This window comes from Aquarana catesbeiana, linkage group LG04, assembly GCF_042186555.1.
Source record: "Aquarana catesbeiana isolate 2022-GZ linkage group LG04, ASM4218655v1, whole genome shotgun sequence".
Classification (NCBI taxonomy): domain Eukaryota; kingdom Metazoa; phylum Chordata; class Amphibia; order Anura; family Ranidae; genus Aquarana; species Aquarana catesbeiana.
The window spans coordinates 381,330,955-381,347,770 of record NC_133327.1 but is presented as its reverse complement, the minus strand read 5'-3'; the positions used below and the strand labels follow the sequence as shown (position 1 = coordinate 381,347,770).

Genomic DNA, 16,816 nt, shown 5'->3' with positions numbered 1-16,816 from the left:
TACAACCATTATCAAAACACTTATACAAATGAGGTAAAGATAAGGACAAGTTCACCCGATCAGGCGGTTTCCTTGGGCATGCACGACCCAATATAAATCCCCCGCGGTGGACACAGGGGATGACAAACAGCCTCTAATGGGTAAGGATAGAATTAAACAGACTGTAAACATCACAGTACTGGTGATATCATAAAAAGGTGTGCCATTACCCTAAAAATACAATATCCAGGTGGTGGTGTAGGAAAGAGGGACAGAAGGAAAACCAGTGGGAGGGGAGGGGAAGGGAAAGGGGAAAGGGGACCTGCAGATAGGGAAAGCCAGAAACGGAGGGGAAGATGAAAAGAACAGGGAAAAGGGGGGAGGGGAGAAAGGGGGGGTGGGGGGAGGAACAAGTGGAGGACCAGGGGAAAGGGGAGGAAGGAAGGGGAAGAACCAGGGGGAACCAGGGAAACAAAGTGGGGGAAGGAAGGGAGGGAACCGAGATGGGAGGAACTAAGCGGACGGGGAACAGGGGGGAAGGGGATTGGAGGGGAGATGAAAGGAAGGGGGAAGGGGGGGGGGAGGGGTAAGGGAAAGGGGAGGGAAACCAAAAGAACCACCACCCAAAGAGGTACTGAGGGCTATACAGGTTAATAAAGTTAGAGAGGCTGCACACTAACAGTAACAGAAGCTGGCACTCACCAACTGTGAATGAGGGTATTGTGTGACGCATGAGTTGTAATTGATGCAGGAGTTCCGCTTATAGAACACGTAGGTAAAGGGAATAATGTGGAGCCATATAAGGCACCATGAATTCAGGCACCTGAGTTAATAGGCTGGTGGGCACATCACATTAAGGCCAGTCCAGCTAGAGGCAAAATTGTGAACATCTAGATTAACCAATGACATCAATATAGAAGGAGAATAGTAGAGTCGGGTACAGGAAAAAAGAATAATGCAAAAGTCTGTCTCATTATTAACAGGAGCTGCTGAAATATGGATGGCAGATGGATGGTAGAAAAAAAAGGGGGCAATGAAGATGACAGTGGTGGCGCCCTTTAAAGGCTGCGGAGGTGCATACAAAGGACAGTACAGGGTTAATCAATCAGAAGGATAAGGATAAGCCTCCGCGCCTAATAAGCGTAATATTGGCACAGGAGGCAGTGAAGTAGGCGCCAGGCAGCACTAGTACATATATAGAAGAAAAGCAGCACACGGGGTAAAAGAGACAGCAATGTAGCAGCGGAGGAAAGAGTAATAAAGACTGACCTTTAGGGAACAATCCAAGCAAGCTCAGCATCAGGAGGTTGTCAGGCTCACATAGCAGCCAATTGTGGCCGCTATATGGGCTCCCCAACCCGGAAGTCAGGGCACGCCGACGTGGGCGGCCTCTGACGTCGCGGGGTCTGTTTGCCCGCACTGCGCAGGTGCACAATTGTGTGCTACTGCGCAAGCGCGCGCTCATGTCAAAGGGAATCGAGTTCCCGGACATAGAGTCACAAGCAGCCTGAAGGGCTGCCAGGGCAAGCATGTGTCCGCCGCGGGGAGAAGAACAGGGACCCCGCAAAGCACCAACATCAGGGAGGGGAGGGGGGGGAGGGAAGAGGTTGTCCTTTTACAGCAAAAGGTTAAAGCGGGGGTCCACCTATCTATCGTTTGGTTTTTTTTTTAGTTCATTCACAAACTTTTCTTCTCAGCATTACATACACATATTGTGTGTAATATGTCCGCCTGTGTCAGATTTTGTCGGAAAGAAAAACTTATATTATTCGCTGCAGGCGGTTTCCATCTTCATTGTGGGCATTTGAAGCCCACAAGCATTTATTTCCTGGATGCGGTGAATGCTGTGCTGCCAGCATTCACCGCTCGTTCCCGCACATGCTCAGTGGCATCCTGGGAAGCCTGAGACTAGCTCCCAGGAGACTGTGCGGAGTCTGGGAGAGGCTAGAAACACGCCTACTCCCACGGGAGGAGAACCAGGAAGTGCAAAGAAGAATAGAAAAATAAAAGGTAATTACTGCGATTTAAATTTTTTTAAACGGCATGTCAGCATCTAGGCAAGGAAGAGAATACATACAGATATTGTTCAAAATTTGGGTGGAACCCCACTTTAAGCAATTATAATGACAAAGGATTAAATAACAAGGCAAATTACATATTGAGTACAATGATAATGATTACAAATGTCACCTAGGACCAACAATAGTCCCAACAGCATTAAGGGTGGACACAGATCGATACACATGCTACGTAGAACCATCCTAAATTAAAAAATTAATGAACAGACGTATACGGAAAGGGGGAAGGGGAGGGGGAGGAAGAGAGGGGAGAAAGAGGAAGGGAAAGAGGGGAAGGGGAACCTAATGGGGAGGACGGGGAAGGAGAGGGGAGGAGAAAGGGGAGGAAAGAGAGGGGGGGGGGAGGGAAGGGAAGTAATGGAAGGGGGACCCAGAACATCACAAAAATGCCCTATATGATACTGCCTCATTGAGGCCCAGAGGGAGGGTGGCATTGAGTTGCTCGATCCACAGGGACTCCTTCTGAAGAACCGAGCGATCCCAATCGCCACCCCTGGGATTGGGCTGGACTACCTCAAGAACCAAAAACTTGGCAACCGAGTTGTCAAATCTGTGGTACAAGCCAATATGTCGGCCAATGGTAGTTTAATTTCCCGTTTTCCGAGTCATAAAGATGGTCGCCAATTCTTTGTCTGAATTCTCAGATCGTTTTTCCTACATAAAATGCTTTGCATGTGCAAAACATTAAATATATCACCCCTTTGGTGCCGCAGTTAGCAAAGGTACGAGGGACCAGAGTCTCCCCATTGGGTAAGGCAAAATATCTACTCTCATGGACCCAAGGGCACCGGGGACAATCCCCGCATTTAAATGTGCCATTCGGTCCAGTTCTCGGGGGTTTTGTAAAGGTATAATGACTGGAAGTCAATTTATCCCGCAAGGACCGAGCCCTGCGGAACACCACTTCCGGGGTGGATCGTACATATTTGGCCAGCGTATGATGCTCAGCCAAAAGATGCCAATTTTTAGTTAAAATATTGCGAAGCAGATTATGATGTGCAGAGTAAGTTGTGATAAATCTCACGGTGTCCTTGGGAGGGGAAGGTTCCCTATGCTTAAAAAGTAGGGAGGTCCGAGAGCGTGACGCTGCTTTGTTATATGCTTTACGAAGGTTAGTGGGGGAATAACCACGCAACAGTAAGCGTTCACGCAATGCCCTGGCCTGGAGTCTAAAGTCGTTGTCCCGTGTGCAGTTTCTGCGTAAACGCAGGTACTGGGCATATGGTATACTCCGTACCAAAGAGCTCGGATGCGCACTGGTAGTAAATAGGGGCGTATTGCCGGCAGTCGGCTTTCTGTAGAGGTCAGTACCCAGCGTCCCATCCGGTTGTTTAATAATATTCAAATCTAAAAAGGAGATCTGCTCTAAATCGATCTTAAACGTAAGCTTCAGATTTAAATCATTAATGTCTAGCTCATGGAGAAATTGTAACAATTTGTCCCTTGAACCCGTCCAAACCAGTAATAGGTCATCAATGAAACGATACCAAAAAAGGATATCGTCTAGAAATTCTGAGTATTTTTTGTTAGCATGAATGTGCCTCTCCCAGCCACCTAAATATAGGTTTAACCTTCCCATATTCACAGCACTGGGTGGACACTGAGGTATTTTCAGCTTTTCTAATACACAACACATAAGAAACAAGTGGGGGCAGTGCGCATGCGCGAGAGCTCCGTCATGGCTGCTTGAGCCAAGAGCTCCGCTCCACCCCGGACCACCGAGCCGCACACCGGCCGCCTCAGCCCTATAGCAGGCTAAACATTATCACTCCCGAGTAGGGAACGTCCCGGGAACCAGAAGGAATGTCTGGGCCCCCGGCGAGACGCGATCTCGGCCCCCAATTCTCCTCAGTCAGCGCGGACGGGAGTCCCAAGATGGCCGCCGTCACGGACGGACCGACACAGCAGGCAGGCATCCACTCCAGGACCCAGGAGCTCAGGCCAGTACTTTCTCCCCCGACCCTGTCATATGCTCAGGCAACACAGGGACCCCCCCAAACACCCCATGTACACCTGCAAGGCCATACGAAACCCCAGGCCGCAGCAAAGGCCTCCACTGAGACTCTGAGCCTCACACAACAGGAGCTACGCTCTCAGGCCCTCCCTGCACAGGCCTATCCTCCATCTTCACTCTCCCAGCAACCAAGCTTCTCAGTAGCTGACCTCACAACAATGCAGGCAGACATGTTTGCTAAATTCTCATCCCTGCTAGAGAAAGGTCTGGCTAATACAGCAAATCAGATTACCAGTACTATTAAAGCGGACCTGTCCAATTTGGGCGCCAGAATTGAAGCCATTGAGGACAAAGTGGAATGCACAGCCGCGAGAACCAACCAAAACTCTGCACACCTCTTGACCATTCAGGATCAATTAGATGTTGCCCTTTCTAGGATCAACGAGCTCGAAAATCGGTCCAGAAGGTATAACTTTCGGATCAGAGGCCTCCCCGAATCTTTTTCGGACATCCCTTCCACGGTTCAGGACATTATTGCAGCCCTTATTCCTAACATACCCCCCCAACGTCTTGAACTGGACAGAGCACACAGGTCTCTTGGTCCCCTAGACAAGATGGATCCCCAAGGGACATAATTGTCAAGCCGCACTTTTTCGCGGTTAAGGAAGAGGTCATGCGGCAATCCCGACAAAACCCGAAGCTACTACACCAGGGTCACCAGATCCAGATTTTCGCTGACCTCGCCCCCACGACTATCCAAAGACAGAGGACGCTAAAACCCCTCCTCACGGTACTCTCTCAACGGGATATCAAATACCGCTGGACCTTCCCCTTTGCAGTAAAGTTCACTATTCAGGGTAAGACCCATTCCTTTGCAAGCCTTCAGGAAGGTGAAAGACTGTTCCTCGCACTCAGGCTTATCTCCCAGGAAGCACCAATGGACTTTTCGTCTTCTTCCTCGGGCTCCACTAAACGTCCTCCTCCAGGCAGCCCTGTATCTCCACTCTGGCTAAAGGGAGCTTCCAAGAAGAGCAAGGATGGGAGACCGCCCTAAGGACCCCTTCTCGTACCTTATCCCTTCAGTCTCGGCAGAGGCATCTTTGGGCCGACTTTTCCCCCCCTGTTGACGGAGCAAGTGCTCCAAATCCTCTCAAGTCTTATGGACATGACAATCCACACATCCAGGTTCTCATCGAACTTCACGGCCTCACACAACGTTTTCTACTTCCAAAAGCTGCTTTGTTAACGGAGATTTGAAACAAACACTTACCACTCGTTGCTTCACCTTCTCTACCTCTCGAACCAGCTAACATTTTCAGAGGAAGTAGCCTCCAACAGAGTATTAGCTCCTCTATGAAGTTCCCGGTTTCTTGAAGACAAAGCTCCGGTTCACTGGACTAGATTCACGTAGTTCAATAGGATATGTCATATCTTAGTCCAGGTTACAGTCTAGGTTTAATTCAAATACCCATCGTTCGTACCCCCTTTCAGGGGGTTATACGGTTAGCTGGGCCATGAAGGCCTTCCTTTTTGAATGGTTATCCCCCTAGCATTCTCCCCCTCATAGTTAGATAGGGGGGGAGGATTTTTCTGATTGTCCAGGAGATGGGATCCTCAGGGAATTTGATTTTTTATTCCTACCCGGGTTGTTTATTGTTTCAGGTGCTTATAGCCCAGTTCCTAGGGCTGTCCATACAATTTTTATGTTTCTCGTCTTGGTGTGCATATGTTTTGTTTGAAATTAGATATAACAAGGGTCCGGGGTGGAACCCTTGTGCCTCCACTCGATCCCAAAGAACCTTTTGAGTCCTTTGGTGTCGGAACTTCGGACGGCCCTCTGGGCACTCTGAAGTTGTTATTGGGGCTATAGCGAATTGCGATTCGCATAACTCCAAGGGTACATTCCAAGTACCCATGTCGTTTTGTATGTCTTTACCTGTTAGTAAGTCTCATAACTTTTTTTTCCCCATCTCTTTCCTTCTCTTTCTTCTAGCCATCCAGGAGGGGGTTTCCCCCTGCGCCCCGGAGTCGGTCCTCCACGCAACCAGGCCTAAATCCGGTATGAGAAGACTCCCAAGGGTAAGTGACTGGTTGGTTTCTAGCTTCTATCCCCTCTGCTCCGATGGCTGACCTGAATGCGAAGAGTAATGACCTCAAAATAGGTTCTCATAATGTCCAGGGCCTAAACTCTCCCAGGAAAAGGAGACTGGCACTGGATCATTATAAATCCCTAAGACTCGATGTGGTGCTTCTGCAGGAGACGCACTTCCCCATCCGGTACACCCCCAAGTTCATACATGCACACTTTCCATCATTTTACCTAGCGAATGCCCCTAACAAAACGAAGGGGGTGGCTATTCTCTTCTCTAAAAATTGCAAATTTACACATCTCTCTGATTTTAGGGATCCGGAGGGCAGATTTATTTTGGTGAAGGGTACCCTGGAAGGTGTTTTATATTCCTTCGTCTCCTACTACGCCCCAAACAAGGGCCAAGCGTCTTTCTTCCAGGACCTGTTCTCATCAGTGGAACCGCTCCTGGAAGGCAAAGTCATCCTGGGGGGGGACTCAAATGTTGCGTTTGACCAGGGTCTAGACAAAACTAAGCCCCCTAAAGACCAACTCACACGACCATCCAAACTCAGTACTAGGATCGCCAAGATGGTTCACGCTCAGGGTCTGGTGGACGCATGGAGAGAAATGAACCCCAACAAAAGGGACTTCACGCACTTTTCTGCTCCCCACCAGTCCTACGCGAGAATTGACCACATCCTCACCCAGACTGCCCTCATTCCCTTGTTTACCAGGGCGGCAATACTAGACACCGCATGGTCAGATCATTCATTGGTTCTCCTTACTTTGAGAAATGTTCTGTCTGGGAGAGGAGGTTTCTACTGGCGACTAAATGAATCCCTTCTGGCTGACCCTAGTATAACACAAGAAATAGCAAAATCTATTAAAGAATACTTCCTCTTTAATGATGTGGAGAACATATCCCCCGAAACCTTGTGGGCAGCCCACAAGGCAACTATTCGAGGAGTTATAATTAGGCTAGCGACCAAATTTAAGAAGGAGCGTTTAATCGACATACTTAGACTCGAAAAATCCTTCCTTCAACTAAAAGCGGAACACAAAAATAACCCGTCTAGAACCCTCCTAAGCAAACTTGATGCCACTAGACTTGAACTGAATCTCACCTTAACGGCTAAAGCAGAGAAAAATCTTAGATGGGGAGGAGCCAAATTTTACTGCCACAAGGATAGATTTGGCTCAATGTTGGCAGCTAAACTCTCCCCTAAATTTCGTTCTCTCTCCTTCCCCAAACTGAGGATAGCAGGCCAACCTCCGACAGCTAATCCGGCCAGTATTATGTCTGCTTTTCACGACTTTTATACTAATCTTTACAACCCTACCCAATCGGATAAAGGGCCCTTAGATAATGAGTTTATAAAGAATCTCCCACTTCCCTCACTATCCAGAGAGTGTAAAGACTTAATGGAGGCTCCTATCACGGAGGCCGAAATTAAAGAGGTTATTAAAGGTTTAAAATCTGGTTCCGCCCCTGGACCAGACGGCCTCTCAGTCCCCTACTACAAGGAATATGGCGCTATCCTAGCCCCGTACATGGCGAAGTTCTTTAACTCTAAAAAGACGGGATCCCACCTTGAAACCCAACTAAATACTGCATTTATCTCAGTGATTCCCAAACCCAACAAAAATCATGAGGAAGTTGAGAACTACAGGCCCATATCTTTAATTAACAATGACCTCAAAATTCTTACTAAAATTCTTGCCAACCGCCTTTCCTCTTTCATCAATCTCTATGTACACAAGGATCAGGTTGGTTTTATTCCTGGTAGGCAAGGACCCGACCAAATTAGGAGAGCAATTGATATAGTATCCATTCTACAGTCTAACTGGGAAGGGGGGCCGAAACAAGAAGGAATGATCCTCTCGCTGGATCTCCATAAAGCTTTCGATTCGATCGAATGGCCCTACCTTTTCTCCATTTTGGAGAAATGGGGATTTGGTCCCAACTTTTTAGGGACTCTAAAAGCCCTATACTCCTCCCCTCAAGCGGTGATTCGCCTGCAAGGTCAATACTCTAAACCCCTAACCATTGCAAGAGGCACTAGGCAGGGATGCCCTCTTTCCCCCCTAATTTTCGCTATCGCGATCGAAACGCTAGCAATAGCAATAAGAGCAGATCCCAACATTCAAGGGGTCGCCTGTGGTGACCAGGTCCACAAATGTGGATTGTTTGCGGACGATATGCTCCTCTTTATCACATCACCGACCACCTCCCTTCCAAACCTGTGCAAACTCCTGAAAGACTTCTCTAAGGTCTCTGGACTGAAGGTCAATTATGCCAAATCTGTAGCTTTAAACATCTCCCTTAACCCATCCATTTTGGCATCCCTGCAAAGTGCCTTTGAATTCAAATGGAGTGACTCATACATTGACTATCTGGGGATAAGGCTCACTGCTAAGACGGAACTCCTTTATCCAACTAACTTTCCTCACACATACCGCAAACTGGAGGCAGACTTATCCAAATGGGCTAAAGGGGGCTTGTCCTGGTTGGGAAGGATCCATGCAGTCAAGATGACTTTACTCCCTAGAATCCTCTACCTTTTTAGAGCCATCCCAATAAGCATCAATAAAGAGCACTTGAAAGCATTTCAAAGGAAAATAATAAAATTCATTTGGGGGGGGGAAGGGGTACAGACTTCCACAGAGCACTTTATACTTAAATAGACCACAAGGGGGCTTGGGCCTACCGCAGCTATTTTGGTATTACCAATCAGCCAGGCTAGCTCAGATCTCGTCGGTTTATGCGAAGACTGAAAGACCGGACTGGATACAGATTGAGAGACAGGCAGTACCCTCCTTCACTATCGACTTCCTCCTATGGGTCCCCCCAAAAAAAGTCCACCCATTTTATCCCCTATCCTCTCACAATCCTTTCAATTATGGGATTCTCTGAGAAACCATCAATCCATAACCTCCTGCAAACACCCCCTGGCTCACATCTTCAACAACCCTGACTTTCCCCCGGGAACTGACATCAAAGCATTCCGCTGGTGGTTGGACAAGGGGATGTACCGGATAGGACACTACTTTACACCAATGGGGCCCATCACCAGAACCTTCTGTGTGAATCAACTAAAGATGCCAAACTCCGAATTCTTTCGTTTCCAACAGATCAGACACTTCCTCACTCAGTTGGGTAAAAACAATCTCTCAAACAACGCATTCACCCCTTATGAAATATGGTGTGGACAGGCTACGGAGCAGAGGGGTGGAATCTCCACCATCTATCAGTCACTCTCAGGTCAGTCCACCAAGACCTCATACATGACCGCTTGGGAGTCGGACCTTGCCTTGGAGTGGGACCTGGAGAAGTGGAGGGTCTCCTTTAATAGGGCTTACAAGAGCATCTTAAACATTTCGCTGGTGGAGTCCAGTGTGAAGCTTATCACACGTTGGTACCTCCCACCGGATAGACTGGCCAAAATGTTCCCCTCCACGGACCCCAGATGCTTTAGGGGCTGTCAACTTAGGGGATCCCTGGCCCATATCTTCTGGGAATGTCCAAGATTGAGACCTTTCTGGAGCAGGATTTTTCACATGATCAAAAAGGTTGCTGGAGTCCAGATCCCGAGGTCCCCCGCAGCTGCCTTATTGAACGACCACTTACCTAAGACCCCCAAGCAGGCCCGTAAATTGATTCATTTCATTTTGCTGGGAGCTAAGCTATCTATTGCTAAGGCCTGGAAGCAGCCCAGGGTTTCATTTAAAGCGGCTATCCGCAAAATCTCTTGGATCATGGCCCAAGAAAAGATAGCCAGTACCCTGCTCAACACCACACAGAAATTTGAAGCAGTTTGGGAACCGTGGGCTGATTTCATAGGCATTTCCCTAATTCCAGGGGTCCAACCATGATGCGTGGGCCTGTTTCGGGGTCGGGGGGGTTCCCTCCAGTGGATTGGCTCTCGACTTCTCTTTTCTCTCTCTCTCTTTTCCCCCCTTCTCATCTCTACCTCTCCTCTTTCCCCCTTTTTCTTATTTCTCTGATTGTTTTAACAAGATGATGCTTTGCCTGTTTAATTCATGCTGTAGCAGGGTCCCTCGGGGGTCGTACTCTCAAGGGAAGCACTCGAAGTAGGCTTTCCTGCCCTGTTAGTTACCTAGAGACTTTTTATATTTTAGAAGTGAGGGTTGGGGAGTGATCGGAGAGCTCCGATCAGGCACAGTGTGATCCCAATCGGGGTGCTGTCGGTCTCTCCTCCCTCCCCTTCCCCCAACCGGTCCATATCTCCGGGTTATAAGGTTCGCGCTAACGAAAGTTGGTATAGGAAGGCTCTACTGTACTGTATTTACCAGAGACATGCTTATATCTACAGTCATAAGTTTGATTTGTTACCCCAAGGGGACTCGCATTTGTCTGATGTATTATCCTGCATTTAATGCTGATGACTTGTAAACGCCTGTTTTTCTCTGAAAATTCAATAAAATACTTTGAAAGAAGAAACAAGTGGGGTATAATGAGGCTTGTTTTACCATGTATATGAATTCGGTACCATAAAACTATGGTTGCCCTCCAACCCCCATACATATGTAACACAAAATTGTCCCGAACAGGGGGGGACCAAGAAGAAAAGTGGGGCTCAAAGGAGAGGCAAACTCAATATGTATTAAATGCGAAATGAATATTTATTGGTACAAAATAGATGAACATGGAGATATAGACAAGAGCATTACCAAGGTGTGACCCTGCCCTAATAAAATTGATCAATATCTGAATTGATCAAACACAAACAAATCACAGACATGGGGAACATAAAACATGTATGGACTTACAAAACAAAACAAAAGCGTCCGGACGTCTTGGCTATTGATGTCTGCGCAAACCACATCAATGTGAAGTATACAGCAATGCTGAGTAAGGTTTGCGGTGCAGACATCAATTCCCCCGGGGGAGGGGCGGCTCAGGGCAGGATATGGAGGAATTGGAAAAGCTGGAAGGAGGGGGAAGGAGGGGGAGAAAAGGGGAAGAGGGGAAAGGGATGGGGAACCTGGGAGAGGATGATTGGCCGTGGAGTGGGGTGCTAATATGAGGTCTGTAATCAGACGTCAATACATCCTATGGATGGGGGTGTATTGGCCTTGCATGTGTGAATGTAGGATCACTGTTGCCAGGGTCCAGGATAGTATATTACAAGATGAGCTGGATAGATCTGGACGTCCAGATGAAGCTACACACGTTTGTTCTGTGAAACGCGTCGACGTCACTGCGCCCGGACATCACGCCCGCTGTCATCCCCCGGTGGGGTTAGCCGGCTCATCTATCGAGGGAGCAGCCGTGTGGAGGGCAACAGGTGCACCTGGATGACTGGCCACATGTCCACATAAGCGGTACTTGAGAAGTACTCCTCGGATTACGGAGAACTGTTCAGGTCAGTGTACGGCATTGTACACAGTGGCAAGAGGCACAGCTTACAACATTGGAGCCACTGCTATCCGGAAATACCATAGGACTCCCAGACGGGACCCGGAAGCGGTAACGTACAAGGCAACCTTCTCTGTATTCCTGCCTATACTTGTCACTATTTGACTTTACCACAGCATACATCTGTATAGAGTCAACCAATACTGGATAACTGCACATCTTGTAATATACTATCCTGGATCCTGGCAACAGTGATCCTACATTCACACATGCAAGGCCAATACACCCCCATCCATAGGATGTATTGACGTCTGATTACAGACCTCATATCAGCACCCCACTCCACGGCCGATCATCCTCTCCCAGGTTCCCCATCCCCTCCCCCCCCCCCCCCCCCCCCCCCCTCTCCCAGCTTTTCCAATTCCTCCATATCCTGCCCTGAGCCGCCCCTCCCCCGGGGGAATTGATGTCTGCACCGTAAACCTTACTCAGCATTGCTGTATACTTCACATTGATGTGGTTTGCGCAGACATCAATAGCCAAGACGTCCGGACGCTTTTGTTTTGTAAGTCCATACATGTTTTATGTTCCCCATGTCTGTGATTTGTTTGTGTTTGATCAATTCAGATATTGATCAATTTTATTAGGGCAGGGTCACACCTTGGTAATGCTCTTGTCTATATCTCCATGTTCATCTATTTTGTACCAATAAATATTCATTTCGCATTTAATACATATTGAGTTTGCCTCTCCTTTGAGCCCCACTTTTCTTTTTGGTCCCCCCCTGTTCGGGACAATTTTGTGTCACAACACATAAGAGCAGACATTCTTTATAACCATATTGGTGTATTAGTTCACCAGCTATCAACGGGCACGGGATGTATCCTACTGGGAGACTAAGCCCGCATATCAAATATGGAGGTTAGATCAAGCTCTCTTTTCTTCTTTTTTTAAGTTGCATGATCCTGAAAATTGGTTTTCTACAAGGGTGACCAACTTAGTATTCCATCAACATACACTTTGGTCAGTGTGGATGATCAATGCTCTTTGTATGTACATTGACCCGAGGGAGTTAGTTATTATCCCCCTCTTTTTAATAAACCAAATACAATTTTTATTTTTTATTTTTTAATTCTCTTATATTTTGGTCTCAAAATAATTTATATATGTTTTTTATCAATTCTTACTCAATATTTCTTATCTAGATAGTCAGCAGTTCACTGTGAACTATCAGCAGGGGTGGTGTGACCCCCGTATTTATATTGTCTTTCACCTTTAAGAAATCGGGTTACCCTATTTCAGGGTTTTTGATCTCAAATTGGTAGATAAAAGTTTTTTCAATTTGAGTATGAAACACCATTATGCCATTAGGGTACCTGTATGGATTTTAATTTTGACCCTTTGTTCTATTTCATGTTTATGTAATTTATATTATCAGCTAGTTCAGATGTGGCATATTCTGATTACATTTTCTTAGCTCTATCAGTCCCTAGGGTAGGAATACGATCAGTATGCTGGTGGCAGAAATGTGCTCAATTAGTTCATTAGATAGACATTCTTCCTATCCTGGCAGAGATATCATTCCAAATAATGGCATACAAGTCCCGGTCGCCCAATTCAAAAATGGCGGCGACGACTTCGGACGCCTTGATCTCAGAGGGGGGCATTCCTATGCCAGTGATTAAACCTATTTAGGTGGTGTGTCAGCACGCCGCCCGTACCCCAGGAAGATGACAGATTTGTCGAAACGGCGTAGGGAGGAACGGCGTGCTGACGTCACCACCACACCACGCTGATCCCGGAAGGAACGGGCAGCAGCTGCGCACCGGCCGGCACATATTGTTTTTAGAGGCGAACTTGTATCGTATACACTGTAAGTGCATCTCTTATTCTTTTTATATTAATAAAACGTTAACTGTATTACGCTATGGAGCATTTCTTTTTATATATGTCTTTGGGATGTGAGCGGTAACACCTCTACTTAGCTGAGCTCCGGAGCGGTGACCTGTGAGACACATCATAACAGAGACCCAGTGGCTGGGGGACACAGCCACTTGCTTGCATGATCTCTGTGGATCTGGTAAGGGGCTGTTTGGTTTGAGGTGGAGGAACTCCCTATAACATCACGCTTCCCAGGGAGACAGTTTTTTGCATGCCTCACACTGTTTGAAGAAAGGTGTTTTCTCCCTCTATCAGAGAAGTTTTTATCAACAAGGACTCTTTTTTTTTTGACTGTATGGACTTAACACAACCTCTTGGTTCTTGATTCCTATTCTCCATCAATGTATTTTCTTGCTGGAATGTTTTAATTTGTGGGACCCAAGTTTTTTTATTGTTTATTAGCAAACATTGATTTGTTTTGTTTAATTTTTTCTTTATCGTACTTCACCTTCATAAGGTTGTTTTAGGGGTGGTCACATTCATTAATCATGATCACGCTCACATATTAGCAGCGCAGCCTATCCTATTTAGAACTAAATATAGGTTTGCATAAGCTGGGGCACATGACGTCCCCATTGCGACTCCCTGTATTTGCAAAAACAATTGGTTGTTAAAGGTAAAGTAATTTTTCGTTAGTATAAAGTGCAACAATGCAAGTACGAAGTGATTGAGGGGCCATGTGGTTGTGTCCTGTTCGAACAAGAAGGAACCAGCCGTCCGTACGCCCTGCTCGTGGGGGATACTTGAGTAAAGAGCCTCAATATCAACAGCCACGAGCAGGGCGTCCGGATGGATCTGGATTCCCTCGAGGCGTTATAGTAGATCGGTAGTGCCTCTGATATAGGACAGAAGGCTGTGAACGTGGGGCATCAAAAATGCGTCAACAAATTTACTAGCATTATCAGTTAAGGAGCCTATCCCCGAGACTATAGGTCTTCCAGGAGGGGTTTGCACATTTTTGTGGGTCTTGGGTAAGAAATAAAAGGTGGAGATGCGGGGAAACTTGGGAACCAGGAACTCCAAGGTGTCTTTGTCAATGAGGCCCATAATATAGGCCTCAGTGCAAAGAGCCTGGAGTTCCTGTGCAAAGGACGATACATGGGATTGGGTAATAGGTATGTACCAATTCCTATTGTTGAGGATGGCGAGGCACATTGATATTGGTAGTGTGTCATAAGAACGATATTCCCGCCCTTGTCCGGTTGTTTGATAACGACGTCTGAGCGTCTCTGCAAGGATCGGAGAGCTCGAGTTTGGCTGGGATTCAGATTAGGAGGAAAGTCGGACTATTTTTGTTTTTTAAGGTCACTAATGGTTGCTCGGAGAAAGGCCCAGATCTCAGGGCAAGTGTTGAGGTCAGGGAACCTACGGGATCGTAATCGGAAAGACTTCGGAGGTAACATTTGTTTAGGGACAACAGTCCGACTAGAGGCACTGGGTAAAGCAGAAGGGGATGTCCCCATATGGGATCCACTAGGAGGGATGTCACCGAAAGACCCGCTGTCTTGAGACAGAACAGGATCCCCGGTATCACCCTCATCTAAAAGGAGCATGAGGTCGCGGAGCGCCCGAAACTCCTCCATGGAGAAGCCTCTGGTGCGCTCCGTGAGCTCACGCTCCAGGCCGAGGTTAACACGATCCTTATCGTACAAATATCTGAATGTTAAATTACGTGCAAACAAGTATAAGTCCTTAATTGTTTCAGTAACCTTGAGCGCATCGAGGGGGTAAAAAATAGCGAGATTTCATCGCCATTAAGTGTATAAGGGGTGAGGTTTATCACGTTGAGGTTGGTGTGGCGTGAGGAAGGGGATTATGTTGAGATTGTGAAGGTTTCAGGACATAGGTGTCTAGATTGCTCTGTTGTTTCTTCAGGTCTAAAAAAATAGCATCCTCATTAATTTTAGTATATTTGTTTGTCATCAAAGCTGAATTTAGAATTTTGGGGATAGTGCCATGTAGTGTAGAGTGACCAACCGCCCCTTCTAGGGGGGTAGTGGTATCATTTGGGGTTTGTTTTGGGGGTGCATGTGTCGATCTAGGGCCTTTAGGGCCTTTCTTGTCTTTTTTAGAGTTCGTTGGTGGAGTGTTACCTCCAAAACGAAGTCTCTTGCGTGAAGAGTTAGATGCAGATAAAGCATTAGGCTGAATAGTGCTTCGAGAGGACAAGGTAGAGGAGAGGGAAGAATCCAATTCGATGTCTGTAGTGGAATTTCTGTTACTGTTGGTCCGGGGCGGGCCTCGTCTACCCTGGCTCCTGCCGGGCCATCGGTAGGCTAGACCCTCAGCAAAGGCTGATTTATCTTTCCCAAATTTAATTTGTTTCTTAACAATAATGTCTTTATTCATACTTTCCAGACGTTCTCTGAGTTCTTTCCACTTATTTTTAAACATCACATTGTCAATCAAATGAGAGTACTCAGCATTGAGTCGCTCAATGTCGCTATCGAGGAGAGTCATGTCGTGAACATACTGAGTGATCAGGAGTCCTATTAATTCAAGACTACTTCTCGTCAGTATATCCTCCCATGCTTTCTTGAAGTCTACTGAAGGATCTTTTAAGGTGGGGAATATCTGGCCCCTCAGACCGAGGGGGCAGATCTTCTCACTGACATATAATTTGAAGTATTCAATATGCCAATGTAAGTGTGACTTATGTTTGAGAAGTTTCGACATTCGAACAAAAAAAGTTTGGACATCATCTTCAATTTTGTGTTCATTCAAGCAAGCAGTTTTGAGATTTGACATAAAGCCTACCCAATCCGTGCCTAGAACGTCCATATTGTATTCCACTGTAACCTAAAACCCTCAAATTATGTTGTGGTGACAAGGGATACAGGGACTAACAAAACAATAGCCAAAACATACAAAGAAATATAAAGGCACAAAAAAAAGGAGGAAGTATCGATTGGTGTTGCTGCTCACCAAGGGATACTCAGCAAAAGAATGGGTGTATTATCCACCCTATGTATACTACAGAGCTATAACGGCCTAAGTTGCAATATAGGTTATAATGAATATAAGTACCATCATCCCTTTTATGATTATATGTAGTGATGTTGTCTGTAATTGTATTTTTATTATTATTTTTTTCTATTAAAATTGAATTTTTATAAACTTTTAACTCATCCTTATACCTATCACTGTATACCAATATTGAGTACCGGAATAGTCCCACCTCTTTCCTGTTTTGGGAGGTCGAGACAGGAGTTGACAGTGGCAGCAACTGCCACTACGTCTCCACCCTCTCATCCCCCTTGATCACACAAGACACAACAAAGACAATATACCTTGTTTGGCAATTCGTCAACTGCCTATTCTCATATGAATGATCAATAGCACAAGACTGGACAGTGGCCAGGTAGAGACAACTTGAATAAGCAGACCCACACCTGAATGTGCTCACTGTGTCC

The 16,816-nt window shown here is 46.5% G+C and overlaps 1 protein-coding gene and 1 long non-coding RNA gene across 4 annotated transcripts in view; one reads left to right on the top strand and one right to left on the bottom strand.

Annotated features, from left to right (window-relative positions):
• LOC141140217 (uncharacterized) overlaps positions 1-16,816 on the bottom strand; it is a 123,682-nt gene that overhangs the window by 42,234 nt on the left and 64,632 nt on the right. The window lies entirely within an intron of this gene.
• The window catches only part of ZUP1 (zinc finger containing ubiquitin peptidase 1), a 96,719-nt gene that overhangs the window by 78,484 nt on the left and 1,419 nt on the right, over positions 1-16,816 (top strand). Inside the window, exon 10 of one of the 3 annotated variants that reach the window (XM_073627128.1) lies at positions 6,005-6,160. The exons of the other annotated variants lie outside the window; for them this stretch is intronic. Within the exon in view, the coding sequence (XP_073483229.1) occupies positions 6,005-6,076 (72 nt within the window). The 3' untranslated portion in view covers positions 6,077-6,160. Of the gene's footprint in view, positions 1-6,004; positions 6,161-16,816 lie in introns of those variants that run through there. 3 annotated transcript variants of the gene reach the window in all.